This window comes from Penicillium verrucosum (genome assembly GCF_028828655.1).
Source record: "Penicillium verrucosum strain IBT 35672 chromosome Unknown utg000001l_segment0_segment0, whole genome shotgun sequence".
In the NCBI taxonomy this organism is placed as follows: domain Eukaryota; kingdom Fungi; phylum Ascomycota; class Eurotiomycetes; order Eurotiales; family Aspergillaceae; genus Penicillium; species Penicillium verrucosum.
Window position 1 is genome coordinate 438,054 of NW_026643210.1, and position 26,185 is coordinate 464,238.

Below are 26,185 nucleotides of genomic sequence, written 5' to 3' on the forward strand. Positions count from 1 at the left end.
GGTCAACGCCTAAGATCAACATTGTTGTACTCTTTTAGTACAACTTCAGCTCCCTACAACTTACACAAATATTTATTTCATGCTTTTTTTTTGGTCTGTTCCTGTAGATTACTGCTTCTGGCTTGTTCAGCTCATGTCAGTTCAATATTTAATTGTGAACCCGGACACCGCGGTACCAAAGGGAATTGAAGTAAATCAAATCCGAGGTGCTTTCTGTATATGCTGATCTATGTAACGAATAATCGAACATTTTTCTAGGCCAAATAAATGCTCATTCTATCGTCGGGCCAAATTGCTATGCAGCTTGTGCTCTCTCATAGCGAGACTCGTCAATGCTCCTAGGACGGCCAGACCCAACAATGCCACGAATACCGCTCGCAAGGAGGCCATGTATGCGTCCAGCACTCTGGGTGTAAGTTCTGCGGGAATCTTCCAAATCTCGTCCAAGCTATCCCGAAGCCGCCCAATCAGCTCCTTGGCGTCCTCGCGCTGACCGAGTCGAGACCAAAGCCCAACCTTTAGGGTGTTCTGGAACACAGCCGAAGCGACCGTGATACCAATCGTGCTTCCAGTGCTGCGAAAGGCATACGAAGCAGATGTCACAACCGCATGGTGCTGGTGGTCTACAGAAGAGATGAGCGCCACCAGGGTGATGGTTAGCATGCTACCGTAGGATGCACCACCCAGGAAGAAATAGAGGAACGGCAGTCCCACGGGCGTGTAGAGATTCAAAGTGCAGATAAGGCCAGCGGAGAGCACCTGAATAGCCATGGCAACATAATTGAGGAATGCATACCGACCGCTGGCACGCATGATGAGACCCGATCCCAAAGAGCCAATCGAGGTGCCGATCGCCTGCGGGATTAATCGCGCACCGGCAGCAGTCGCAGAAAGTCCCTGCACCTGGAAGTATACCGGTAGGTAAAAGAGGAGACCGAAGACGGCCATGGTCCCGAACCAATTGGTCAGACAAGCAGCTGCCACGGTGCGGTCTAGTAGAAGGCGCACGGGAATGACAGGCTCAGAAGCCACCATGGCTTCCACGTAGATGAACAGACCCAGAAAGACTGCAGAGGAAACCAGCGATGTCAGCACTACGGGGTGGGTCCAGGGTACCTGGTTTCCGCCGGTGTTGAGGCCAAGCAATAATGTGACTAGTGTCAGAACCAGAGTGATAGCGCCGAGGAAATCAACGCGTTTGATGCGCGCGGTATGGGACTCTTTCACGGGAATGTCGACTTTAATTGCGACTAGAACGCACGAGATGACCAGGAAGGGAACCTGGAGCAAAAACGCCCATCTCCATCCCAGAGTGTCGTTGATCCACCCGCCAAACACACCTCCAAGTCCCATGCCCGCACCGTAGCAGATGTTTCCGATACCCTGCCAGATGCCTCGCTTTCGGAGAGGGATCAGGTCAGAAGTAACGAAAGTCGAGATCGCGGTAAGACCGCCCCCTCCGACACCTGCCACGACGCGACCAAGGATGATAACCCATTGCGCTCTTGCCAGGCCGCAGATCAAGTTACCAAGGGCGAAGAAAACATTGGAGAACACAAGCCCCCAGCGACGAGAGTAAATATCAGTCAATCGGCCACTGAGAGGTTGGCAGGCGGCATTGGAGATTAGATAAGAGGTGGCTAGCCACGAGAGGAGTGAGAATGAGTTGAAGGACGAAGAGATGGGTGCGGAGAGTGTCGCGACGATCGTTGTATCTATGATGAAAGTTAAAAGTTAGTAATCTTTGTTTCTCGCGAAATTGTCATAGTCCATACCGAGAGCAGCCAGGAAGACACCGAGCCAGATGCTTCCGAGGATCCAAATCAGCTCCTTGGTACTGGGTTCCTGGGGTAGTGGGGTATTCCCATTCGCATCGGGCGTATCCCGAAGGAGGGGCGTCTGCTCAGATGCAGGTTCTCTGGCAGTGTCATCTGTAGACATGTTCCAAGGTTGTAATGTCCAAGAGTGAACTGAAGTTTTCCAACGGGAGATTGTCAATGATATATGTGTGCTCGGGGCCTCGGCGGAATCTCCGAGGGACTGCGGAGATGTGGGGTCGACCATAAGCACTTTCCCGCTTTCCCGCCTACAACTGCTGTAGTTGGAGGTATAAGTATGTTTTTGTTCAATCATCATAACCCTTCTGAGGCGGATTCTTCAGTTCAGGCGTTCGCACATCGAACACATGTATGACGGCTTGCAATAGCAGATTCAGGATGGTGAATTGGGTCATAATCCGCAGTGTCTGTTCAAGAGGATACGTGAATACGTGGATACGTGGGTATGTTAAACACTTGAGACAAGAAATTCTTGTTACTATCTTGTTATGACATTCTGTTCAGCGATGCCAAGGATCTTGTGGTCATGGAATCAAGGCATTAAGGCATCAAGGCAATAACGCAGTAAGGCACCATTGTATGTATTAAACCCGAAAGTAACCTTGGCCCTATGCCCCTGCGTAGTATGAGAGATTCCGTCTCGCATCATGATTGATGAACTTAGAGCGTTTGTCCCTTGTGATCTTGAGCTATAGACTCAGGGATATTAACTTTTGTGAGAGACACCGAGGATCAAAATCATACCAATTCCCAAGGCATTGGCCGAAAGACACCTAAGAAGGCTTAAGAGGCACTTGATGAATATCCTGAATATGCCGCAATTCACTGGGAAGTTCGACAGAACCTCCCTGTCCAGACCTAGGATAAAACATTAGACCTACCACGAGCTTCGAAGCAGAAATCAAACTTACATATTGACTGCCGCCATCATCCAGTAGCCCCCAACAGCAGCCTGGGCTTTTGTTGAGCTCTGGCGGCCAGAATTGGCTCCCGTCACGTTCCAACGATTAGGTCCTGGGACAGAATCAATACGAGATGTCGTCGTCTGATGTAGACCATCAACAATCAAGGTTTGCACATCATTTGAACAGGTTGCGGCTGCCATCATTTCTAAATCGGCCACTGTAAACTGGACATCACTTGAAAACTGCAACCCATCGGGCTGAACCAGATCCTTGTACCAGTTCGACTGCATCTCGTACACTGCCTCGTCGAATGTGCCTAACCCTAGGAGCTTGTCATATGCAAGTGGGTAGGACGTGATCCAGGTAGAGTCGGCTCTACCGTAGTGCGAGGTAAAATGAGCCTGTTTCGTATCTGTGCCAAGGTTCATGATAGTCGACGCATACGAATTTCCAATGTCTGTGTAATTGGTCATTCCGCTAAGTGCACCATAGGCCTTCAGACCAATGGAGGCAGATATTGCTATTAAGGTTTGGTTGGCCTGCGTCTCGTTGTGGTCGATAGTCGAACGTTCTTCAGGTGGGTATTGACCGTGACGTACGAGGTAATCGGCATATCTGTGTAGTGCTGGCAAGAAGGGCTTTGCCCACTCAATATCACCGGAAACCTTCTGGTATACGTAAACCATCCAAAGCAAAGCGCTTGTCTGTTGTAATGGGAAGGAATATTCGTCGTCCTCGGTAGGGCCAGTTGCGTTAGGGTAATCTGTTTCTCAATCAGCTTGTATCTCGTCAAGATACAAAAATCTCACGGCGCTATAAAGGACCAGGAAAGAAGCAGCACTAGGCCTAAGCAAGACATTTGGGACCTTACGCTTTCCAATATCATGTAAGGCGTAGTCCATTGGCCAGCCAAGCGTCATGTTCAATACAGGCTTTAAAAGCAGAGGGATGTAATCCGGTGCTAGGACGTAAAAAGCCGGTAGAGCTCTTGGAAGGAGGTCAGAGACTGGGCTGACTCGACCACCAGCAGATATAGCTTTCATGAATCCCAGGTGATATAATGTATCATTGCTACCCCATGGCACCGAAATGTGAATTGAACCCCAGCTGGACGAAATCTATCAGCTGCAGAAAATGATAAGCTGGCACATAGTACTCACATCTGTCGGACTGTTCCCTCCAGAATATCTGCGTAGTTCGAGGAAAACCGTTCTCCAATTTCTCTTACTTGTCGGTCGAGCTTGATTGATTCTTGACGGGCGCAAGCCTCATCTTCCAAGAAGTGATCGACTACCTCCTCTGTAGTGGGCCAAAGCGGTTCAAAGTATAGTGATTCGTACTCCTCTCCAAAGAAGCCATTTAGATCTTGCTGCAAGCCGAGGGCGAACGTGACTGAGGATGTTTGGACTACATTGCCACCAACGAACCGGTAAGCGAATGCAACTAAGTCATCTCGTGTGTAGTTGCTGGTATTTTGAGAGAATTGACCTAGTATAGAAAATTGGGACAATATTGTAGAGGGTGCCGCACTCTGGTAAGTTAGACTCTGGCTCATATTGGACGAGAAGACCACTCGACCCCAGGTTGCCATGTCTCTATCGTCCTCGGAGGCATCAACCTGTTGATAGTTCTTGATAATAAATGATTGGGAGTGTCTCCCTTCATGCCATTCCATCACCATCTGACCTGGCTGCGCACTCCACGACTCATCGATTGCCGTCATCACATCAACCTCATCCTCTGTGTTGTTGTTGTCTACCGAAACCGTGAGGTAACTGAAAGGAATTGACTGCCGCGCAAAATCCACAGTCGATACAGGTGAAAAGAAGTCCAGGGTAAATTGTGGCCCCTGACTCCCGGTCTTCAAATCCACGACGGTGTGAGTTGCGGAGTAGGAGATGCTGATCTGGTCCGCAGAAGTGATATTCTCGTCTGGGCATCCGAACAACGAATATATCTCACCATTTACCCGCGCGATCACTTTCCAAGTAAGAGGCTGACCGGCCCAGAACTCTGGCTGTGCAGTGGATACATTTTTGGCCTGATCGCCAGGCAGCCATGCTGAGTCCAATCAGCAAAGAACGATGAATAAAATTGAATCGAAGAAGATCTTGGAGAAATGTGTTCTACCTGATAGATATGGGGTCTTGACAGCCTACAGCAAAACGTGAGATTAGTTGACTTGCAAACTTGCAGCACTCTCATTCTTTCTTACCAAGGGATACGATGACAACGGAACATAACTGCCAGCGGCCAAGGAAAACAGTAGTAGGCTGAGAAGCCACATTGTACACACGAAGGACCCAAAAACAGCTTGGCGTTTGAGTTGTTTGTGTGAAGAATTGATTTAACCAACAAAAGTTTTAATCGGTCTGGTCTGAAAGTACGACCTAGGGTAGTTATAGATAGGTCTTGTGCTTTTCTACCCACTTCCTTCAAACTAAATTGAAATCCCTGTTTGGGTGTCACGGATCTCGGATATATGTTGTATGGTGTACGATATATGAAGCTCATTTTTCACTCCATCATACAGCATGGTTGCTGACGAACGATATGTACGACGACGAAACTTGCTATGGGTATAATCCTACAAGACATTTATCCGTTACATTACTCAGATTCGGGAATGATTATTGTGTGACTCCCCTCTTTGGCGTTATACAGCTTCATGATGCATCCAAGGATTGTATTAGAAGTCATTGGGTTGCTGGCCTGTATGAGTCTGGTCGATGCATTATAATTGAACTCCACTATAGTGGGTGTATCAATTTATCTCCCAAATAATAGTTGCACGCATCCGTACAACATAATGCGGTTATTGTACCGTCGCACCTGAGATGGTCCGCGAGGTCTAACAAGGGGCTGAGCTAATGTCGAGTGTAGATCCGGAAATCACAAAAGAAAAAGAAAAGCCAGGAAAATATTACCTAGCAAACATGGGTAGTGGAAAGGGAGATGATATCAAAAGAGAAAGCGTTTCATTAAGATCAGCCATCCTCTTGAACAAGCTTCCCCTGCGCGTGCCTAGTCTGATAATCGTCCGGCGAGGAACTGGCACTGTACCCTCGATGCGAGATGGGAGTCAGTGTTGTGACCACAGAGAGACTTGTGCTCGGTGGGAAAGTGTTGACGCTGGGTGGCTCGCTTGTTTTGGGTGTCCTCAGCATTTTGCAATATCGTCAAACAGCCAATGCAGCTGTTGCTCGCAACAAATCCAATGTGTATCGGGATCGCGATGGAGTCGCCTTATCAGAATCATCATTATCTCAAAGAACAGGGAGACTACTTTGGAATACTTGCCTTGTGGTATTCGTTATATTAGGAACTGGATTTGCGACGTTACAAGCCTACCTTTTCATGGGATGCAACCAGGGTCAGGAGAATTTGAAGCTACGAAACTTGATACAGGTCGGAACATGGGTAAGTTAATATTTCTGACGAGCTACTGACCTCATGGAATTAACAGAATTGCAGATCTGTTTCTTACTTCATAGTTGTGCACTCGCGGGGGAGTCGACGAGCCCGAAGCGACACACCATGGCTAGGAGCACTAGCATATGTTGTGTGCCTGTTTTAATCCTCCTTTACCTCGAAGCACACTACGGTCGAAAATGGACACATGGATCGGACATGAATACCGGACTTACCGTTGCTCAGGCTGTTGTTTGCATGGCAATATTCGGTCTCGGAATTTCCCTTCGTCGCCGACCGGATGTGTTCGTCGGCGCAAAGATGGTCGATCGGGAGTACACATGCTCATTGATCAGCCAGTGGACCTTTTCATGGCCAGGCTATCTGGTCGGCTTCATCAACGGAAAAGATGGTATAACACTCGATGACCTTCCTGTCCTCGGCATTGAGAACCGAGCGAAGTCTCTTCTTACGAAGTTTGCGCGTGCCAGAGATACACTCAGTAACCGCATGTCCAGCTGCCCCTCATTGTGGAGGATACTGATGCTGGCGAACCTCAAGCAAGTGACATTGCAGTTTATACTCACCGTTCTGCTCTGCTTCGTGATGTTTACGCCGCATTTTGCACTAATGCGACTTCTTCAACTTTTGGAGCCTGACTCTGAAGCTTTGCCTGACCGTACAGATCTTTGGGTCTGGATTATCGCGTTTGGACTTCTTACGAGTTGTTTCTCTCTTCTCGAGAATTGGGTGCATTGGATTTGCCAAAACAAGGTCGCCATTCGTATTCAAGAACAGCTTACAATCATGATCTACGACAAAGCGATGCGCCTGGGTGGCCTCGGTACAGTGCCAGGCGACGGAGGTGAAACGACACATCAGGGGAGGAAGCCAACAAGCACAAGCACTCAGAACATGACCAATCTTATCGCTGTGGACGCCCATCGAATCTCAAAGTGTGCGGCTATTTTACCCCGTGTCGCAACCGTACCATTGAGGATAGTCGTTGCCTGCTGTATCCTGGGGCATCTTCTTGGCTGGGAAAGCTTCTTAGCAATAATCGCGATATTAACCACGATGGTACCACTGAAGTTCTGGTGCTTCCGAAAGTACATGACGACTGAAGGGGATCTGATGTCACAACGTGATCGTAGGACTTCTGCCGTCAACGAAGCCCTGCGCGGCATCCGCCAGCTCAAAATGTCAGCCATGGACAAAAAATGGGAACAAAAGATTGATATTTTGCGCACAGTTGAGCTATATACTCAAAGGAGAGCATTTACTCTGGCGACAGTGGGTGTTTCCATCCAGCTACTAGGCTCCGTCATGCTCTCTGCATCAGCCCTTGCAATCCACGCCGTATTTCATGGAAATTTGAAATCATCAGTCGCATTCACTGCTCTTGCGATCCTAGGCTCTATTGATATGATTTTGTTCTCTCTTCCCGAGTTGATCATTGAGGTGTTAGATGCGGTGGTAAGTCTGCGAAGGATGGACCGTTTCTTCCAGCGAGATGAACGAGTCATGCAACACATTGTGTCCGACAAGATATCATTCGAGAATGTCACCGTAACGTGGAAGCAAGAACATAGCCTAACCAAGGACAGGTGGGCTCTTAATGGGTTATGTCTTGATTTTCCAAACCATGGGCTCACCGTCATCACTGGCCCTACTGGCAGTGGTAAGAGTTTGTTGCTTGCTGCAATTCTAGGCGAATGTGACATCATCAAGGGCACAATAAAATCTCCAATAATGATGGCGCCTATTTCACAAGTCGAGAGTCTCGAAATAGAGGATGAATGGATTCAACCCTTTTCTATGGCATATGCATCCCAGGATCCCTGGATCGAAGCAATCTCAATCAGGGCAAACATTTTGTTCGGTCTACCGTTCAGCGGACAGCGGTACCACCAGGTGTTATTCGAATGTGCACTACTTCAAGATCTGGAAAGTATGCCCTGTGGGGATTTGACCGAAGTAGGCAACGATGGGTTTAATCTCAGTGGAGGTCAGAAATGGCGAATCGCTCTCGCCCGTGTTCTTTATTCCCGTGCTGGCATTCTCATATTGGATGACATTTTCAGTGCAGTCGATGTTCACACATCGAGGCATATCTATGAACATGCACTGACGGGTGATCTGGCAGCGGGGCGCACGCGTGTGCTTGTTACTCATCATCTTGGACTGTGTTTGCCCATGGTGGACTATATCATCCGTCTTCAAGGAGGCGAAGCTCAATATGTAGGAAGTGTCACAGAGCTAGAGGGGATGGGCGTGCTTGACAGCCTACTGGGATTGGAACGCTTGTGTATTCCCCGGAAGGCGGATTACTATGAGCGCACAGCACCTACAGTCGAGCTGCACCAGGACCCAAGTTTTGTCCATGGAGGCTCATTTGCTATTACTGAACGGGATAAGGTAGGAATGCGGAATGTTATATCGCAAGAGTCTCGGCAACAGGGAGCCATTAAACTTTCACATGTGCAGCATTATATTCGGAAATGTTCTCAGTGGCCCTCCCTATTATGTGTCGTTGCCTGCTATTTTGCATACAGTGGTCTGCTCCTCGCGCGGGTTAGTATCCATTTCTTGCCCTTATACAAAAGTCTGGCTAATATGTTCTGCCACAGAATTGGTGGGTAAAATTGTGGAGTGACAACAGAGACGTTTCTTCCTTTGGCGGGCAGCGTTTACATCAAGTCTATGCACTTGGCTACCAATCTATGGCGTCCAATGGAATTGACTCCCACACAGCCTTCTTTGTTAGTACATATCTGGCTTTATCCTGCGTCGCCTGGGTTGTAGGCTCCATGCGTGGTTACATCTTGCTCATGGCATCACTGAGAGCATCGCGTGCCATGTTCCAAGAGCTGTTGGCGGCGGTTCTGCGCGCTCCTCTGAGGTGGATAGATACCACCCCGACTGGGCGAATAATGAACCGATTTACATCCGACTTTGACATGCTCGATGCCTACCTGGGACACGATCTCACCGAATTGCTTGTCAGTTCTATGGATTGTATGGTGGTGTTACTTCCAAGTATATTCGCTAGCCCATGTTTGACAACCGTCGCCATTGCGCTCCTCTTACTCTGCGTTTGGTATTCACGTCAATACCTCATCATGGCTCGTGAGATGAAAGGACTAGAAAGCGTGGCCCGAAGTCCAATTTATGATCAAATGAGCAGCTCAATTAATGGCCTTTGGACGATTCGAGCTTTCGGCCGAACGCAAGACTATATCGACCGGATGCAAACAAATGTTGATTATCATGCTCGAGCGTTGTGGCAGCTTTGGCTACTGAGCCGATGGCTAGGGTTTCGAATGAATATGATCGGTACTCTATTTTGTGTGGTCACAGCAGCCACTGTGGTATTCCTTGGAGATGCAGATGCAGCACTCGCAGGCTTCGTCCTCGGCTTCACCATACAGCTTATCCATTCAATGACCAAGGCCATCTTAGCGTATGCATGCTTTGAGCTTGACATGAATGGTGTGGAACGAGTGCTCGACTACACTCAGATCAAAACAGAACCTTCCGGGGGACGAGATCCTCCTGCTGCGTGGCCCACAGAGGGTCGGATCGAAGTATCGGACCTTGTTGTGAGCTACGCACCTGATATGCCTCCCGTAATCAAAGGTCTCAATTTTCAAGTGGAAAGCCATCAGAGAGTTGGGGTTGTAGGGCGAACCGGTGCCGGGAAATCTTCCCTAGCGCTCGCCCTATTTCGCCTCCTGGAAGCGAAAGAAGGAAAGATTCTCATAGACGGAATTGACATCAGCGACATCAAGCTCCATCACCTTCGCACCCGCTTGGCCATAATTCTTCAGGATCCAATCCTCTTTTCGGGCACTATTAGATCCAATTTGGATCCCTCCGGGGAGAGAACTGATAATGAGCTCTTGCATGCCCTAAATGAAGTTCATTGGTCTCAAACAACACGAACACCTGCATTTGACATCCTGCGTGGCATTGAAGATGGTTACACTGAAGGGCCTACCGCCATCCATCAGGATTCTTCGGCACTTGATCAACCCGTATCAGAACTGGGAGCGAACATGTCTCAGGGTCAACGTCAGCTGCTCTGCCTTGCCCGTGCGGCGGTTTCTAAGCCAAAGGTTCTAGTCCTAGACGAAGCTACATCTGCGGTGGACAAACATACAGATCGCCTCATTCAGGATTCACTGAAGTCAAGCTTTCACAATACTTCCACCCTACTTGTTATTGCACACCGACTAAGCACAATTGTGGATTATGACCGCGTTCTCGTTCTGGACGCAGGGAAGGCGGTTGAATTTGGACATCCAGCAGACCTTATGGAGATCAAAGGTGGCGCTTTCAGATGCATGATAGATGAAGACCCTGAGCGGGACGCTATCAAAGAGAGGATAACGAGAAACTCCGACTGACACCGTCAGTGCTTTGTAAAACCAGGAAGACCTTATTGTTGTTCGATTTGAATTGCTAAACACAGCTGCCCGCGGTATATTATCGGACCTAATTAATATAATCGCCCCCGGTTTCCTTGTCCATCGTATCGAATAAAGCTTTCCCAGCCAGAGCTCCTGTCCTATCTGACCCAATGTTCTCGTAAGTATATCTCGCATCCTTTTCGCTGATCTTCACAGTATTCATCCTTCTGCCGGCAGCGGCAGCATCTGCCAGAAGCTGACCGTAGCAACATTTATCCAGGCTCACAAACCAAAAGACAGCCTCTTCAATGCTTTTACCCACAGTTAAAAGACCATGATTCTGCAATAAGGCTGCTTTTTTGGTCCCAAGTTCACTGGCAATACGTTTGCCTTCTTCGGAGGATAGGACAATCCCGTTGAATTGATCATAGACCACATGATCCTAGTATCGTATTATGAGCAAAATGTAAGAGATACACCGGGATAATATGGAAAACTCACATTGTAAAAGGCGCAAGCATCCTGCGATATCATATCCAAAGGTTGCCCTAGGGCGCAGAAAGCCCTACCATGCACGCTATGACTATGGGCAGCGCAAACAACATCAGGTCTAGCCGTATGAATTGCCGAATGAATCATAAAGGCTGCAGTGTTCAAGGCTCTGCAACTGCCGCCACCAATAACTTCACCTTTTTCATTGACATGGAGTAGATCCGATGCTTTCATAACAGAAAAGGCAAGACCTAAGGGGTTCACCCAGAATGTCGTTGGATCGAGAGGATCACGAGCAGTGATGTGTCCTGCTATGCCTTCGTCATAATTGTATCGCGCAAAGATACGAAAAGCGCCTGCAAGTCGCTGTTTTGTTCGCTCTCGTTTCTGATTGACTTCAGACAAGGGCTGAGTGTCTGTCATGATTTGACAAAATGCACAGTGGAAAGTCCAGACGGAAGCTTAGTGAATGTATTGGGCGACAGTACTTTGGAAGTTTTGCAGAATAAAGTCACAAATCGATTGAAAGCACTGGAGAATATAAGTAGCGAGAGGCATGTAAGCCAGTTACACACCCCAAAACGCATGGTAAAAGCGATATATTACAACATGATATATTAACGAAGGTCGTCTATATGAATTTCTTATTATAGCCAAATGCTTTCTACGTGATAACTAGGCCCTTTGCGGAATTTTGGAGATTTTAATAAATTATATATCTTTGTGGCTCTGACGGTGTAAATTTCAAAAATCTTCACAATACATTTCCGACTTGCTCGAAATTGATGTATAAAAATGAGGATTCCCATCAAAAGGTATTGGAAAATACTTAAAATCGTTGATTGATGGAATATAAATGACGAATATATGGCGTTTATACTACGTGGCTTGGGTTGCGCAGCTCAGCTCGGTTTATGGAAGACATCGAATATTCCATCAGGGAGTTTGGGCTTCAGACCATAGATTATATTCAGGACTATCTAAGCAACCATGATATGGAATTGTGTTATTTTCCAGTGGTTGCAAATACCTCGGTGAATGCTTCTTCAAGAATGTCAACTATACGATCAAGATCCGCCTTCGGTACAGTAAATGGCGGCGCAATTATTATATGGTCCCCTCGCACACCATCTACACTTCCAGTGCCAGGGTAGATTGCGACATCTCGGTCAAAGACGGCCTGGCGGACACGGTAAGCGATCCCCTCGCAGGGGTCAAAGGACTCCTTAGTCTGCTTATCCTTGACAAACTCGATTCCAACAAAAAGACCACGCCCTCTAATATCTCCAACATGTGGCAAGTCTCTGATTGACTTGTTCAACCTTTGCATCAAGTAGTCTCCCTTTTCCCGAGATGCGCGGATCAAATTGTCTTCTACGAGAATCTGCTGGACGCGAAGGGATGCAGCCGCACCAAGTATATGGGCCTGGAATGTCTGACCATGACAAAAGGCACTTTAAAGTATCGCCCGTGTTAGGTCTGAAGAGCTTCTCCGTTTTGGGCGGGGGGAAGGAAGATTTACTTACCCGCTGTTGTTGTGGAGTGCTTGAAAAACCTTGTGGTTCATCAAAATTGCAGAAAGTGGAATGAAACCGCCGCATAACCCTTTCCCCATGGCCTGAATATCAGGAACGATGTCTTCCTGCTGCCACGCATGCATAGTCCCGGTACGACCAGCTCCACACATGATCTCGTCCAAGATTAACAAGACCCCGTACTTGTCACACACTTTGCGGATGGCCTTGAAGTATCCATGTACTGCTGGCATTGCGCCAGATGTCTATTTAAAGGATGACCCAGGTAATTAGCATGCAACGACATGTACATGACGAAAATGAAATGAGTTGTGAACATACCGCACCCCCGACGGTCTCTGCCACGAACGCACAGACACGATCGGTACCACATGCTAGGATGTCGGACTCCAGAACACCCGCAAGCCTTCCTACATACGCTTCATCGGTCTCTCCCTCATTCTTTCGGTACCCATTGCACTGCAATGTGTGTCTGACGTTGGGGATCATCATTGTCGTGTAGGGGGCCTTTCTGCCAATATGACCCGACAAAGCGAGTGTGGCCAAAGTAGCACCATGATAACATCCTTTGCGCGAGACAAAGATATCACGCTGGGGCTGTGGTGAATGTTTCTCTAAATGATACTGCCTAGCTAGCTTCACCGCAGCCTCCATTGCCTCTGATCCTAGTGTGGTAGGCCGAAGTTAGTTAATATTATCTCCTAGGCGAGGATGAGGAGTTCTTACCAGAGCTCATGAACAAGGCATGGCTCATTGCACCCTCCGTGGACTCAATCAGAAGTTTAGCCAGGTCCTCCTGTGCCTCGTTGGTGTATATCTGGCCATGGGCGTACGAAACGGCATCAAGTTGTCGGTTGATAGCGTCACGTACGCGAGGGTCACTGTGCCCTATGCAGGCCACAGCAGCCCCAGCACAGGCATCGAGGATCTTCCTTCCACCTGGTACTGTCAAATACGCCCCTTCGCCTTTGATAACTTTCAGGAGAGGCGCCTTTGTGTCGGGCCGGAGCATTGAGGTGTCAAATTCAGTTTCAAGACTCCCCATATGGAATATGTTTCACGGGTATTTTATTCGTGAATAGGATTTTGACGAAGTTCAAAAAAGAAAGACCGAAACGTAGGAAATATGGCTATAACAACGACATGTGTTGTGTGCCTATATGTCCTAGGCTGTCAGTGCACAACGCCATGTAGCTCGAATCAACAATAAGGAAACCACCTCATGCTAGATCTTAACAAATTTCTGGGCTATTGACCAGGGTAAACCTAAGACAGCGGGAGCTTCCTGGAACGCCTGCAGATACCAATCGTGACCAGATGATTCATCGACAAGCAAACAGGAGCGATCGCTTGGTCCGTGTAGGACGAGCTATTACTAGGAGGACGAGCTATTAATAGTAGGACTGGCTATTACTACCTAGGTAGAAGGAACTATAATACTACTAGGTATATCTTTAATATATTTCTTCTTTGGTTTTGATTACGCAGTATTTAAAGTACTGATATTTTATATAGTAATAACTCGTAATAGGGATGTATCTATAAAGGCCTCCTCATATTTTAATATCAATACGCAAAATATACCTTGTTCGGCATCAGACACGTATTTTAAATACAAGAATGTCAAACGAGTCATAAAAATGCCCTTAAGGCCATAATTATCCTCCACATTTCAGCTCTGAAACCCTCAAGCCTCTTCTTAATTTCAGAATCCAAGTAAAGCGAGTTGTGTGCGTTTCATACAAAATTTACCGACCATCCAAAATGACCGTCACTGTGGAATCACATGGGCAAGATGATGACTTAGTGCTTCTGGTACCCTTTGCCCATCTACCTGAATCAACGATTGTGAAGTTGAAGGCACGCGTTTCAAACAAATCATTGACACTTCATGTCGCAAACGATGCGAACTCGATTGCAGATGGTAATACCTTAGAGGATACTCGTTTGAGGCCCAATATTCACCACTGAAATATCCACTGAAACAACTGGAGAAAGGCTCATGATGAGTACAGATATCTTGCAACGTGTGACGGTATTGGTAACTCTGACTTACCTTCCCGATCCGTCAAAGGTTCCGAAGTGAGTACAAAGTCTGATGGATAAGGAAACCTCCCTTCCAAAAGCTATCTAACAGAATTCAATGTGCAAAGGTTAAAGCTGATTCACGCACTTTCCTCCGGAGTTGACCATCTTCTATCGCACGCCTTAGTCAAAGGACCAAGTGTGCGACTCACGAGTAGTTGCGGAATACATGGTCCTCCGATCGCGGAATGGGTGGCGATGAACTGGCTCGTTGCATCTAGGAAGTTCAAAGTATTAGCTCAGGCACAGAGCTCGCAGACCTGGGATCAAGTTGATGGCTATCTGCATCATACTGAGGACCAGGTCGGAAAACACGTAGGTATTCTCGGGTATGGGAGCGTTGGGCGACAAAGTAAGATTACTCAAGTTCCGTTCACGAGTAACCATCCCCTGATCAGTGGCCATTCACAGTTGCGAGACAAGCAGTGGCTCTTGGAATGACTGTCCACGCCTATACAGCGACGCCCAAAACAACCCCTCAATCGCGCCAGCAGAATGGGTATATCATTCCAGGAACAGGAGATCCCCATGGTGAGCTTCCAACGTCCTGGCATCATGGAACGAGCCGTGATACTCTACGTTCATTTTTATCCATTGGGTTGGACCATCTCGTGGTCGCTGTCCCGCTCACTGGGGAGACAACTCGTCTACTTGGTGAGAACGAAATACAGACGTTGTCATCACATTGCAAGAATGGTCACAAGCCCTTCATTGTCAACATTTCTAGAGGCAAGGTCTTCGATCAAGATGCTTTGATCGAATCGTTGAGATCTGGAGAAATCAGCGGTGCAGCACTTGACATGACCGACCCACATCCCTTACCCCAGGGTCACCCGTTGTGGGATGTGCCAAATGTACAGCTCACTCCCCATATTAGTGCGATGGGACAGGCATATTTCCCGCGGTCTTTTGACATCTTGAGCTTGAATCTTGAAAGAATGAAGGATGGACTACCTTTGATCAATCAAGCCTGCATCACAAAGGGGTACTAAGCGTCCATTGGAAGTTTGAATTACAAGCCAAAAGAAAAAAGCAATCTTGATTAAATTCTTCAGGGATCGTGTACGAGATAGGAAAAACCTATGTTCTCGCGTGTTTCCGTTCCATTCTGATCTTATGCCAAGTTGCAGCGTTCATCAAGGTTCCGTCGCTGTGTCTATACTCGGCATCATCGTCCGGTCGTAAGAAGAACGCAATAGAATATCGGTCACTATGATTCCCATCATTGATTTGAATAACCCGATGCATCGCAGATAGTAATCTCCCCTCAGAGATGAAATTTAAAGAGTCCCCGACGTTCACTACCGCTCGTGTTGGCGAAGGCCTCACGTATTTCCATATACCATCAAGCGGATCCCGGACTTGTAAGCCCCATTGTGCAGCGAGCAAAAATGTCAAAGTCCCCATGTCGTTGTGTTCATTGTGCCCGACTGCCTTGGATGGTGCATCGTGCGGATATCGGAGGAAGACAGAGTTCGTTCTCGATGGACGGTCAGGATGGTGAAGATTTAAGATTTCGTCACCACAAAGACAAGTGAGAACTTGCATCAGTGCGCCGTGTGCTGTATGCTGGAATTCTTGCATAATATCCTCGTTTTGCTTGATGATGTCTCCTTTCAGTGGCGCCTCGACCATTACCGGTGGATGGAAAGCGAACTACAAAATAAATTTGGTAAATATGCAGAAACGGAATAGCCATGCTAATAGGGTGGGAATATTCGTACCTTTAGTGATTCGTACCCATTTACTGAGCCAGCTAAAAGGCCACCAGATGTTCCTACAGCTTCGTAACCTTGCGTATCACCAGAGTCAGTAAAATGCTGAGCTGGTACCAATTCCGGAATAGGTGCTTCAATTTAACGTACCATATAATTCACTCTGGTGATCATTCTGCTGCTTGGACCCGAGGCTCTGAGTAAAATAAGCCTGGGAGAAACCAAGCAGCTTCCTGTACAGTAGCAGCAAATCGGGGTGATCTGCTAGGTCAAAGTAGAAGAAGCCCAATGTTGAACACACGTTCTGCAGTATATCACATTCCATGGCATCTTTCCTGTATAGCTTTGTGAGACTTACCACAGGTAAGTTAGCTATGGGTTGATAGCCAGAGTGAGGTGGTGATTGTAATGATGCTTCCATGGTGGCCGATCTCACAAAAACCCATTTCGTACAGTGTTGGGAATCGGAGTCAATTAAATACTTTGTAACCTGACCCAGCGAGCCAAGTCGATTCAACAATGCCGACCGCCGAATACCTTCCATCATGCAAGTCCACTATTGTAAATGGACACAGCTTACACGCAAACCCACAGCACAAGGTCCGTGCATGGCGATTTACAGGACACAGCTAAATCAGTTGAGGTAAGTGGTCCAAGCAGGGAAATGTATCCATACTGAAGTCTTTGAAGGTTCACATAAGGATCATAGGATGTGTCATCTCCCACTCTGCCAGCTTGACCTCGATCGGAGAGTACTATCTATATGTCTGCCTCCCTCTCCCTCGGCTAGGGGGAGAAGGACAAAGTGGTTGCTACTCAGGTATTTGAAGAGCACGCAGTACTTGCAAGTAAGCACGCCAATGAGTAAAATTCCCTGATTTACTACTAAATGGTTACGTTCTAGCTGCTGTGGGCATTCATTCTGGCCCTGTAGCCTGGACAACGGCTTTGATACTCTGTGCGACTCGCTCGATATTTGAGCTGTTTAATCCACTTTGTGATACATAGTAACTAACTTAGAACTTTTGAGCTGTAGCGGAAGGGAAAGATCGGAACACTCACGAGATAGAAAGACGGCCATTATCTTGTACGTAAATATGGTAAGACGTTCGGAGGAGATTCATTTGTCGCTGAGTGAGATTGGTCAGGCTAAGAGCAAGCCCAGGTAAGCTACAGAAACAACCTTGAATACTGGGAATAGATGGTCGAGGAACTCACCAAAACATTCCGCGCTGTTGAGTGATAAAAGTCCAATCACCAGGAGTTTTGAGCTCCTCCAACCTGGCCCTGAGCTTTTTTCTCCTATTCTGCAGCTCAGACGCCATCCAACGCGTATTATTCTCCCATTGTAGTAGTAGATGTGGATCTGACAACACGAGTTCCACGATACTAGATCCAAATGCAGGGAACCCACCCGCTTCATATCTTGTTATCAGGCGGAGCTGCATCTCAACTCTTCGACGTATTTCTGGGTCCGGAGTGGTGATACCGAGAAACCCGACTCGCTCGCTATACAAACCAAATGATTTGCTATATGTAGCTGCCACCATGACAGGAACTCCGGCCTCCGCGCAGATCCGAATGCCCTCAGTATCTTGGCGGACACAGCCCGTAGCCATCCCATAGTATGCAGCATCGAACAGAATAAGATGTCCACGTTCGACACAAGTCATGGCCAGCTGTAACCACTCTTCGCGGGTCGGGTCGCAACCGGTGGGATTTTGGCCTGATGTTTGAAGAACGATTACCGAATGGTCGGGAAGTTTGTCGACTGCCGAGTGAAACAACGGGAAATCGAGGTCGGAGATGGCGGCATCAAAATAAGGGAGATAATCGACCTGGAGACCGACGTGCTCGAAGACATTGGCGTGATTCGCTGTGGATATATGTTTTTAATGCTTAGCATACTGTAAGTCTCCCCGGACGAGCCAAAAGTAAAGAGAAAGGAAAATAGCGTACACCATGATTGTCGTGGTATGTATACAACGGGTCTGGCTGTTGAGGTATCAGGGTGATAATGATCCCCGAGCATAATGGCAGCCATATGGCAGGCACCGCTCGCCCCTAGCGCTTGGGTCGCGGCGATTCTGTTTGATAACGAACATCAGATGTGCGGAGGTAGACAAGGTGAGTTTTGGTTACCTTCCATCTCTGACAAGCTCGCTATCCCTCCCAAAAAAGAGATCGATGCTTGCTTGAAGGTAGCCAGTCGTTCCGATTTGAGAGGAACGATATCCGTAGTGCCATTCGGGATTCGCGAAAAGCATTTTTCTAGCCTGTTCGGTTCAAATGGTGCATTGGTGCACCGCCAGAATGATCAGAATGAAAGATTTGTAGCATGGAAAGGGCGATAAATACCTCAATCACGGAAGAAAGAGTGTAAACGGTTCCTTCGTCAGTTTTAAACACACCAACCATCAAATCTGTTTTTTGGGGTGTGTCGTCCTGCCGATACTCTGCGAGTAACTGATAAACGCTCTCAGTGTACCCTCCATCGGGTATACTATGAAAAGGATGTAGATGATCTAGCATCTTGAATTTCTGAGATAGATGACCTTACTATTCTCCGAAACATGACAGCTGAAGGTTGCTGACGAATACGGGAGCCATCCATGGGGGAGGGTAACGGACTGGTACCAGTATTGGGTAACGTCAGGTAATGTAAAGAATACAAGCATACGAAACAGAATAAAGGAGTGGGGCGGAAAGGCCCGGCCCGCATGGGATCGGCCCGCTTGGACCATCAGGTGAGTGACATCATACATACTTTGTGCATACTTTATGCGTGATGCATCATGCATTGCGTATGGATTCCTCGTGACTCGCGTCTAGGACTTGCATTCATGAGATACCTGCAATAACTACCAGAATACATAGTGTTAGGTCTTGAAATACGTAATGTTCGTCAAACCGGCACGGCATAATTCGCAGATCTGAATACAATAAAACGAAAAGATATGCAAAATTAGAAAGCATATCGACACAAAACAGTCATGATTGATGCCAAAAATTACAATGCTCTTAGCTTGGCCCAGCCAACAGACTTCAAGTCCATGCTGAAGTCGGGAGAATTGCTCTGGGGCACACAATGTCGAATCCCGCATGAAGAAGCTGCTCGAGTTGTCGCTGCGACACCATTCAATTTCTGTTTTATCGACGCGGTATGATGTTCTTTTGACCCCCTAAAATAAAACAAATGCTGATGTTACCTTACAGGAGCATACTCCTCTCAATTCTACACTTCTCGCCAGTCTCATTCGAACTGTCCAGTATCACTCCAATGGTGCTATGGTCCCTTTTGTGCGAATTCCCAGTTCGACACCAGATCAAGTGAATCATGCACTTAATGCAGGAGCCGGGGGTATAGTCATGCCTCATGTTCAGAATGCGCAACAAGCACGTACGCTTGCTCAACTTGCGCGATTTCCTCCACAAGGTGGTCGGAGTTTCCCTCCAGCTGCTCTAATTGGGGACTCGCAATCAAAGACGCCTGCGGGAAAAACAATTTACGATGTTTGGAACGATAACATCGCTGTTTTCTGCCAAATTGAAGATCCTGAGGGCGTGAGGAATGTGGATGAGATCTGCAAAGTTCCCGGAAGTAAGTGTGATCTTACTTATTGTTTTCCTTTTTAAGACAACGGCTCCTTGGGCTTGAAGCTGATAATTTTTTAAAAGTCGACGGAATTTTAGTTGGCACAGGTGACCTCCGAATGTCGATGGGGTTGCCCGGTGGAACGTTGGACGGAGATGAAGATATTTTTCTCGATGGCTTGTATAAGATTTGCCGTGCCGCAGCTGCAAATGATATTCCAATCATGGGGTTTGGCTCTACCCCACAGATACTGGAAAGACGAATCACGATGGGTTGGAGGGCGTTCATTGTTCATGCGGATTTCTCGGGCATTTACAATTCTGCGGTCCAGAGCATCTCGTCCTGTCAAGGGATTGCGGATCGTGTAACCGCCAGCCCAGTACAAAATGGAGTGCTAGGAGAGAACTAGAATGTTGTTTAAAGTGTCACGAATACATACATTAGTCCAATTGTCAACCAAGTCTACATTGTGTTATATTTCATGACCGATTTTTGCAACCCCTTTATCCTCGCAGATCTTATTCCTCATAAGGGCGCTCCGCTGAGGGAGTGATTCTACGTCATTAACTTAGTATGCTCTAACTCTTGCGAATGTTAAGACGATATTTAAAATTGGCCACTTACCGAGCAATGTGCCGTCTTCTACCATCCATCCAGTCCGTTAGAGCGGAGTGGATAGTGTTACGGTTCTGTATAAGGGGATTAGCCGAAAGTTAGAGTATTATGAAGGATAATGGGAACCAACATCGAACACGACAACCGATCGATTTTCCCATTTGACTCTGCACTGCATATCGTGACCCGAGGTCATATGGTCATACAAGAATTTGAGGAGGTAGTCGCTTTCCTCTTTCTTGAACCCGACAACCTGTCTCGTAAACTGCGGGTTGACAAAGAGCGCCTTCTTCCCGGTTGTAGGATGCGTACGGACAATTGGGTGCACCGTATCAATAGGCTCCCGCCGAACATAACCATCGTTTTCCCGGGCCCTTGCGGTTTGATCGCGGGCAGTATGCATTGCTTGTAGCCCCTTCAGCCTTTCCTGAAAGGCGGGACTCAGGCGCTTGTATGCCATTTCGGTATCCACGAACACAGTGTCACCCCCTTCATCAGGGACCTCAAGAGCATAGAGGAATGTAATCCCCGGCGGCTGTACTTCGTATGTATTATCGCTATGCCATGCCATAGAGTGAGTGTGAAATTGGAAAAAGTCCGGAGCTATGGTATTTCCCGCCCTCCGATGAACTAGATGGATTTCAGGGTGATTCATAGGAGCACCAGAATGCGGATGCAAAAATAGGCGGCCAAAATATCGACAAAAATCAACGGTTTCTCCAACAGGGAGAGAAGCAAAGTCCTGGTCGCGAAATACGAGCAATTTCTTCTGGGCTGCAAGCAGTGCTAGTTGATCTTTTCCGTGGTTATTTAGCTGACTGAGCTGGACGCCGGTAACTTCAGCGCCCAGTGCTGCCGTGATGTTTTTCAGCTTGGCGCCGGGGGGCAGCAAGTCAGGGAAGGTTTTGTCTGCTGTAAGGGCACGCTCGATGTAGTTAAACTCCTCCAAGAGAGGGTATCTAAGCCACAAACGTTTAGTTTACTTCTCCCATGTAAAGGGTAGAGTTGGTTATACTTACTGAGCTTGAGGTACCTCCCATACCGGTAAGTAGTGTGGGAACAGAGCAGGAGTGTGCTCTTTAGTCCCGGCTATCTCTTCCTGGTCGGGCTCGCTCACAGGCTTATGTTGGGAAGGGATCCCCAAACTGAGCTTGGCCGCCTTTGTTGCTTTGTTGGTTGTAGCTGTTTCTGTAGTCGACATATTGTGATTTCTGATAATCCGCGTCAGGCGAGTTGTATTTTTGACAAAGGAGAAACTCGCCGCAAGAACCCTCCTATTCATGTCACTCAAAAACCGAGTAGTCATGATGCAAGTGGTCACTTGACGCGGATGCGATATTTCTGCAGCCACGTCGACCGGCAGCTACATTGACTTGGGAAAAATTCAAATGCAGCAGGTGACAGGGGGTAAAGCGTGGAGGCTGTGGTGTATCAAAACACACTGCTTGCTTCCCGCGCCGAAGAAATATTGTCGTTTCCATGAAGGACCGTGTCAGATGTGCATGTGGATCGGTCCCGTCGTGTAGGCCGCTGTAAAATTACAGTCCACTCTCTTTTGTGTCTTGAACTAGCGATTGCAGATCTCTAACAGGGCTATATACGGTACTACTAGTGAGTCTCTCGTAATCCATTTTGCTTTCCAGGCTATGTGGTGGGGAGATAAATTTGATATAGGGTTCGACAACTTGACCCTTCCCCTGGGGACAAACACCCCTGCCTTTACAGCCATTCACGTTTAGCAATTCTGTGAGATGACCAACCAAGTTACCCTCCCTCTGGGCACTCCAGTCCCATCCAGAAAGCATGCAGTATCCGTTCAACTTCCGAAATGGAAAGATATGGTGGGCCTGGGCAATGCCGATGCGCAGACGCTCGATGCATTGAAAAATGGATATCCCAGGTCTATCCTTCACGTCGATGTTCAAACTGTGAGACAAACACCACTTCTCATTCCATGATAAGGCGATTGACAATAATATTACAGTTGGCTCAGAGATGCAAACTCAAGTTTCTTTCTCCGGGAAAATTCGATATTTCACTGTTCCCTGATCGAGCGAGCGCCGAAGCGTGTCTATCCTACATTACTTCCACCGCCCTCCATGATGACGAGGTTGTACCTCTCGAGTCGCTTGTTAAGTTTATCATTCGATTCAATCGCTGTTTGGAGCCCAACTGCTACTGCCACAATTCGCAGCTCGCGCCGTTATGGGCAGTTGTATACCCCGAATCAGTCAAGACTTTCGCTGCTTCGTTTTGGCGACTGACCGGCACGGGAATTTCGTCACGCCTAGCCCAGACATATCTCTTACATGTGCAGTTTGAATCACGGGTGGAGCTTTCTGAAGATATTTTCGGGCCTGCTCAATCACCTTGCCATCCAGTCTATCACACCCTTCGTCAGCGCATTGCCAATCTCTTGGAAAGAGCGACGATTATTCCGCACCAGGCAGTGCGGGTTACTTCCTCGGATGTGTTTCTTTTCCCGTCTGGAATGTCTGCAATTTACCATGTCCATCACATGCTTTTACAGTGGCGTGGCTCCGGGAGTATGATGGTAGGATTCCCTTATGAGCTGACACTGAAGATGCTAGAGACATATGGGCCCTCTTGTAAGTTCTTCAGTGCCGGATCAAGCGAAGACATGGATACATTGGAGCAATACCTGAGCCATCTACCATCTTATGGGACAAGGAAGCCCAACATGCAGGCGATCTGGTGTGAATGTCCGTCAAATCCATTGTTATATACTCCGGACCTACGGCGGATTCGCCGAATCGCAGATCGGAATAACTTAGCGGTTATAGTCGACGACACAATTGGTAGCTTCGCTAATGTCGATTTGCTGGGTATTGCGGATATTGTGGTTACGTCTCTCACGAAATCTTTCAATGGATATGCCGACGTCCTGGCTGGTAGGTACGAGGTCATCCTCTCTCAAAGGTTGTCAACGCTCAAGGATCAATTTATGACACTTCACATAGTGCCACGTTGAATCCAAACTCCCACTTTTACAATGAACTGAAGGCACTTCTAAATGCCATTTACACAAACACACTATATATTGAGGACGCAATGCAACTGGAAATAAACAGTCGAAGCTTCATGAAACGTGCAGCCATTATGAACGAAACAGCGGAGTACTTGGTCGATCATCTTCTCTTGCTTGTGCCTGAACGTTCAAGGAGCAATCCTTGTGCTGCGAGCGTTTCTTCGGCTGGAGACGACATAGTGAGTGCGGTGTATTATCCAAAGGGAAGCCCCTCGATGAATCACTACACGCAGCAGATGCGGCGGCCAACCGACGAGTTTCGCCCAGGATACGGGTGCCTCTTCACTATCGAATTTAAAACAGTGGAAGCTGCGGCCACGTTCTTTGACCACCTGGATGTCCACAAAGGTCCATCTTTGGGCGCAAATGTAACACTGGCCCAACCGTACGTACAAATGGTGCTACAACGCCAGAAGGACTGGGCGGCAAGCCATGGTTTACGGGAGACAATCGTGCGAATTTCGGTTGGATTGGAGGATAAGAAAGAACTGCTTGGTCGACTACAACATGCTCTTTCGATGGCTAGCAGGTCACAGAAAGGCTTGGTGATGACCCAAATAACGTGATTATGCATTTTCTTTGCCTAGGAGTGTGCTTCCAATTTCAATAACGTTTACTACACCGGAGGGCTTCTAAGTTCAAAACTTGCGTTGTTAATATGAAATGTTGTGACAGGAAAAGTGAAACAGAATGTAACCAAAGCACTATGCGGCGGTTTCCTCGTCAATCTTCAACCGTCTCTGAGCAAGATAATCGTAGTCTGGCATTGCGTCTACAATCCAGCGGTGCAACTTGGTAGCAACTCTCTCGCCAAATTCAATTTTCCACTTGCAGAGCTCGCCATCGATGGTCAGGCCTTGGAAGGTTTTTCCTGTCACGATTCCAGAGGATGCATACAGAGTTGACCTAGTGTGCAGCCGTACCGGGTTGACCTTTTCCAGCTGATCCCCTGCGGCAGGATTCCATTGGAATTGAACCTTGGATGGGTCTAGTCCAACGAGCTCACAAAAGCGAAGAAGAACTTTTGGATTTGTGAGGATATCATCGGCATCAAGGATGATGGGATCCCGCTTCTGGGTTTGATCTGGTTCGCTGTTTAAGGCCAAAAACCAGTCATACAGGTGTCTTGTCCATCGAAGAGTACAGACCTCCATTAGGGCGGATTCCATGGCTTCCATATTTTCTTTATCTCCATGGAGCTTCTGGGTGACACGGTAATATGAAGGGAATGCTAGCGCTGGGTGGCGAATGAGAAATGACGGGACACAACTTCTAAGGAATTCTGAAGGGAGCACAGTTCCGTTGTACAAGACATGCTGGGAGTCCTTGCCGTCGATCACTGTGGAGATACTGCCGAGTTTCACCCTCCATGGATCAAGTGGGGGCTTCGTCCCATGAACAAAGGCGGACTGAACAGCAGGGGATATCATGAATGGGGTATGCTCCTTGAACATGGCGATTTTACCCGTAATTTGAGCTTTGTGGAGCAAATCTTCAAGGTTTTCCGCACAAGAGGTGTATATCTCTTCCAGACAATACCAGTCCGCATCGGTCCAGTCAGTGGAGGGACGATCTAAGAGCTCCCACTCTCTCATTTTCCAGATGACCGGCATAAAGAAATAACCGCCACTCTCCACTGACACGGTATCTTCTTGGTCAGGGAAGGACAACATTCGCATGAGGAGATTTGACGCCGTTCGAGGATAGGTAAGAATCAGGAGCGGTGGGCGAGGTTTACATTCCCGAGTCATCTTTACTTTATGGGAAGAACTGGAATTGATGGTAGTGAAAAATACGTACTCTTGTTGGAAAATGTAAACCAAGTGAAAGCAAGAAGTCAGAATATCTTGTACAATATATATGAGATCCGGACATTTTGCGCCATGGGAACCGGTATTGCATCGTTGCTACGACTACTTACACAGCAGAAACTATCGCTCTATAACCGGCGCAAAGGATTGACCTGTTTTTCTGAAGTGTGCCTACTTCTTGACTCATCATAATTATGCCATCCTCATAGATTTCAAGTACCTCTGTTATTGTAATTCAGGTATCCATATTTTCTGCTGGCAAATATTCAGGCAGAGTGAGCAAATTCAGGCATCAATATTACTAATATTAGTTTCTAACCCTGGCCGCGATACACCTTGGCAAGACCTGCTTCCTTTGCTAGATCTTCCTCAACTATCGAGGATTTTTTTTTTCTCCCTTAGATTCGCCTGCAACTACTTTTGTAGCACTCGGTCAGCCTCCTCCATGGCGGTAGTGCGAGTTTCTCAAGGAGACTGAGGCATCATATCAAAAAAATATGTATCTTTACCAGCGATATATAAAAAACCATTCAGTGGTAAAATTTGCGTCCAATCAAAACCATATTTTTCCGGGCTAGGTGCGGCTATGAAAGGAAACTGTAGGTCTTCCCTGCGGTCAAAAAGTGTTGATTCTTCGTTGATTGGATACTATATAACGACAAGTCTTATATCCAAGAGGCTTCGTCAGACGAGAGATATGGATTTAACCTTCTTATATTTAC

General features: G+C 47.4%; 12 protein-coding genes across 12 annotated transcripts; 4 read left to right on the forward strand and 8 right to left on the reverse strand.

Moving 5' to 3' along the window:
* Positions 1 to 276: 276 nt before the first annotated feature.
* N7516_000153 (uncharacterized protein) lies at positions 277 to 1,941 on the reverse strand (the record flags this gene model as incomplete). Its single annotated transcript, XM_057212875.1, has 2 exons — positions 277 to 1,715; positions 1,776 to 1,941. The coding sequence occupies 2 exons, from the start codon at positions 1,939 to 1,941 to the stop codon at positions 277 to 279; spliced, it is 1,605 nt and encodes a 534-aa protein (XP_057074758.1).
* A 670-nt stretch (positions 1,942 to 2,611) lies between these two features.
* Positions 2,612 to 5,030, reverse strand: N7516_000154 (uncharacterized protein; the record flags this gene model as incomplete). The annotated part of the gene is made up of 6 exons (XM_057212876.1): positions 2,612 to 2,696; positions 2,750 to 3,506; positions 3,615 to 3,850; positions 3,904 to 4,804; positions 4,874 to 4,898; positions 4,959 to 5,030. 6 exons carry the CDS (start codon positions 5,028 to 5,030, stop codon positions 2,612 to 2,614), a joined length of 2,076 nt encoding a protein of 691 aa, XP_057074759.1.
* Positions 5,031 to 5,818: 788 nt separating this feature from the next.
* On the forward strand, positions 5,819 to 10,563 carry N7516_000155 (uncharacterized protein; the record flags this gene model as incomplete). Its single annotated transcript, XM_057212877.1, has 3 exons — positions 5,819 to 6,163; positions 6,218 to 8,728; positions 8,785 to 10,563. The coding sequence occupies 3 exons, from the start codon at positions 5,819 to 5,821 to the stop codon at positions 10,561 to 10,563; spliced, it is 4,635 nt and encodes a 1,544-aa protein (XP_057074760.1).
* An 88-nt stretch (positions 10,564 to 10,651) lies between these two features.
* N7516_000156 (class II aldolase/adducin domain protein) lies at positions 10,652 to 11,481 on the reverse strand (the record flags this gene model as incomplete). The annotated part of the gene is made up of 2 exons (XM_057212878.1): positions 10,652 to 11,008; positions 11,068 to 11,481. The coding sequence occupies 2 exons, from the start codon at positions 11,479 to 11,481 to the stop codon at positions 10,652 to 10,654; spliced, it is 771 nt and encodes a 256-aa protein (XP_057074761.1).
* A 583-nt stretch (positions 11,482 to 12,064) lies between these two features.
* N7516_000157 (uncharacterized protein) lies at positions 12,065 to 13,638 on the reverse strand (the record flags this gene model as incomplete). Its single annotated transcript, XM_057212879.1, has 4 exons — positions 12,065 to 12,512; positions 12,585 to 12,838; positions 12,915 to 13,258; positions 13,320 to 13,638. 4 exons carry the CDS (start codon positions 13,636 to 13,638, stop codon positions 12,065 to 12,067), a joined length of 1,365 nt encoding a protein of 454 aa, XP_057074762.1.
* A 960-nt stretch (positions 13,639 to 14,598) lies between these two features.
* N7516_000158 (uncharacterized protein) lies at positions 14,599 to 15,670 on the forward strand (the record flags this gene model as incomplete). The annotated part of the gene is made up of 3 exons (XM_057212880.1): positions 14,599 to 14,675; positions 14,747 to 15,030; positions 15,090 to 15,670. 3 exons carry the CDS (start codon positions 14,599 to 14,601, stop codon positions 15,668 to 15,670), a joined length of 942 nt encoding a protein of 313 aa, XP_057074763.1.
* Positions 15,671 to 15,758: 88 nt separating this feature from the next.
* N7516_000159 (uncharacterized protein) lies at positions 15,759 to 16,937 on the reverse strand (the record flags this gene model as incomplete). The annotated part of the gene is given in 4 exon segments (XM_057212881.1): positions 15,759 to 16,334; positions 16,403 to 16,527; positions 16,544 to 16,728; positions 16,876 to 16,937. 4 exon segments carry the CDS (start codon positions 16,935 to 16,937, stop codon positions 15,759 to 15,761), a joined length of 948 nt encoding a protein of 315 aa, XP_057074764.1.
* Positions 16,938 to 17,310: 373 nt separating this feature from the next.
* Positions 17,311 to 19,007, reverse strand: N7516_000160 (Aspartate aminotransferase mitochondrial; the record flags this gene model as incomplete). The annotated part of the gene is given in 7 exon segments (XM_057212882.1): positions 17,311 to 17,374; positions 17,456 to 17,542; positions 17,612 to 18,269; positions 18,353 to 18,480; positions 18,536 to 18,669; positions 18,752 to 18,934; positions 18,954 to 19,007. 7 exon segments carry the CDS (start codon positions 19,005 to 19,007, stop codon positions 17,311 to 17,313), a joined length of 1,308 nt encoding a protein of 435 aa, XP_057074765.1.
* Positions 19,008 to 19,386: 379 nt separating this feature from the next.
* On the forward strand, positions 19,387 to 20,397 carry N7516_000161 (HpcH/HpaI aldolase family protein; the record flags this gene model as incomplete). Its single annotated transcript, XM_057212883.1, has 3 exons — positions 19,387 to 19,554; positions 19,610 to 19,994; positions 20,072 to 20,397. The coding sequence occupies 3 exons, from the start codon at positions 19,387 to 19,389 to the stop codon at positions 20,395 to 20,397; spliced, it is 879 nt and encodes a 292-aa protein (XP_057074766.1).
* A 109-nt stretch (positions 20,398 to 20,506) lies between these two features.
* N7516_000162 (TauD/TfdA dioxygenase family protein) lies at positions 20,507 to 21,804 on the reverse strand (the record flags this gene model as incomplete). The annotated part of the gene is made up of 4 exons (XM_057212884.1): positions 20,507 to 20,543; positions 20,613 to 20,677; positions 20,734 to 21,562; positions 21,623 to 21,804. 4 exons carry the CDS (start codon positions 21,802 to 21,804, stop codon positions 20,507 to 20,509), a joined length of 1,113 nt encoding a protein of 370 aa, XP_057074767.1.
* Positions 21,805 to 22,354: 550 nt separating this feature from the next.
* N7516_000163 (cystathionine gamma-synthase) lies at positions 22,355 to 24,218 on the forward strand (the record flags this gene model as incomplete). Its single annotated transcript, XM_057212885.1, has 3 exons — positions 22,355 to 22,531; positions 22,588 to 23,519; positions 23,585 to 24,218. 3 exons carry the CDS (start codon positions 22,355 to 22,357, stop codon positions 24,216 to 24,218), a joined length of 1,743 nt encoding a protein of 580 aa, XP_057074768.1.
* Positions 24,219 to 24,356: 138 nt separating this feature from the next.
* On the reverse strand, positions 24,357 to 25,403 carry N7516_000164 (uncharacterized protein; the record flags this gene model as incomplete). The annotated part of the gene is made up of 1 exon (XM_057212886.1): positions 24,357 to 25,403. One exon carries the CDS (start codon positions 25,401 to 25,403, stop codon positions 24,357 to 24,359), a length of 1,047 nt encoding a protein of 348 aa, XP_057074769.1.
* Positions 25,404 to 26,185: the final 782 nt, after the last annotated feature.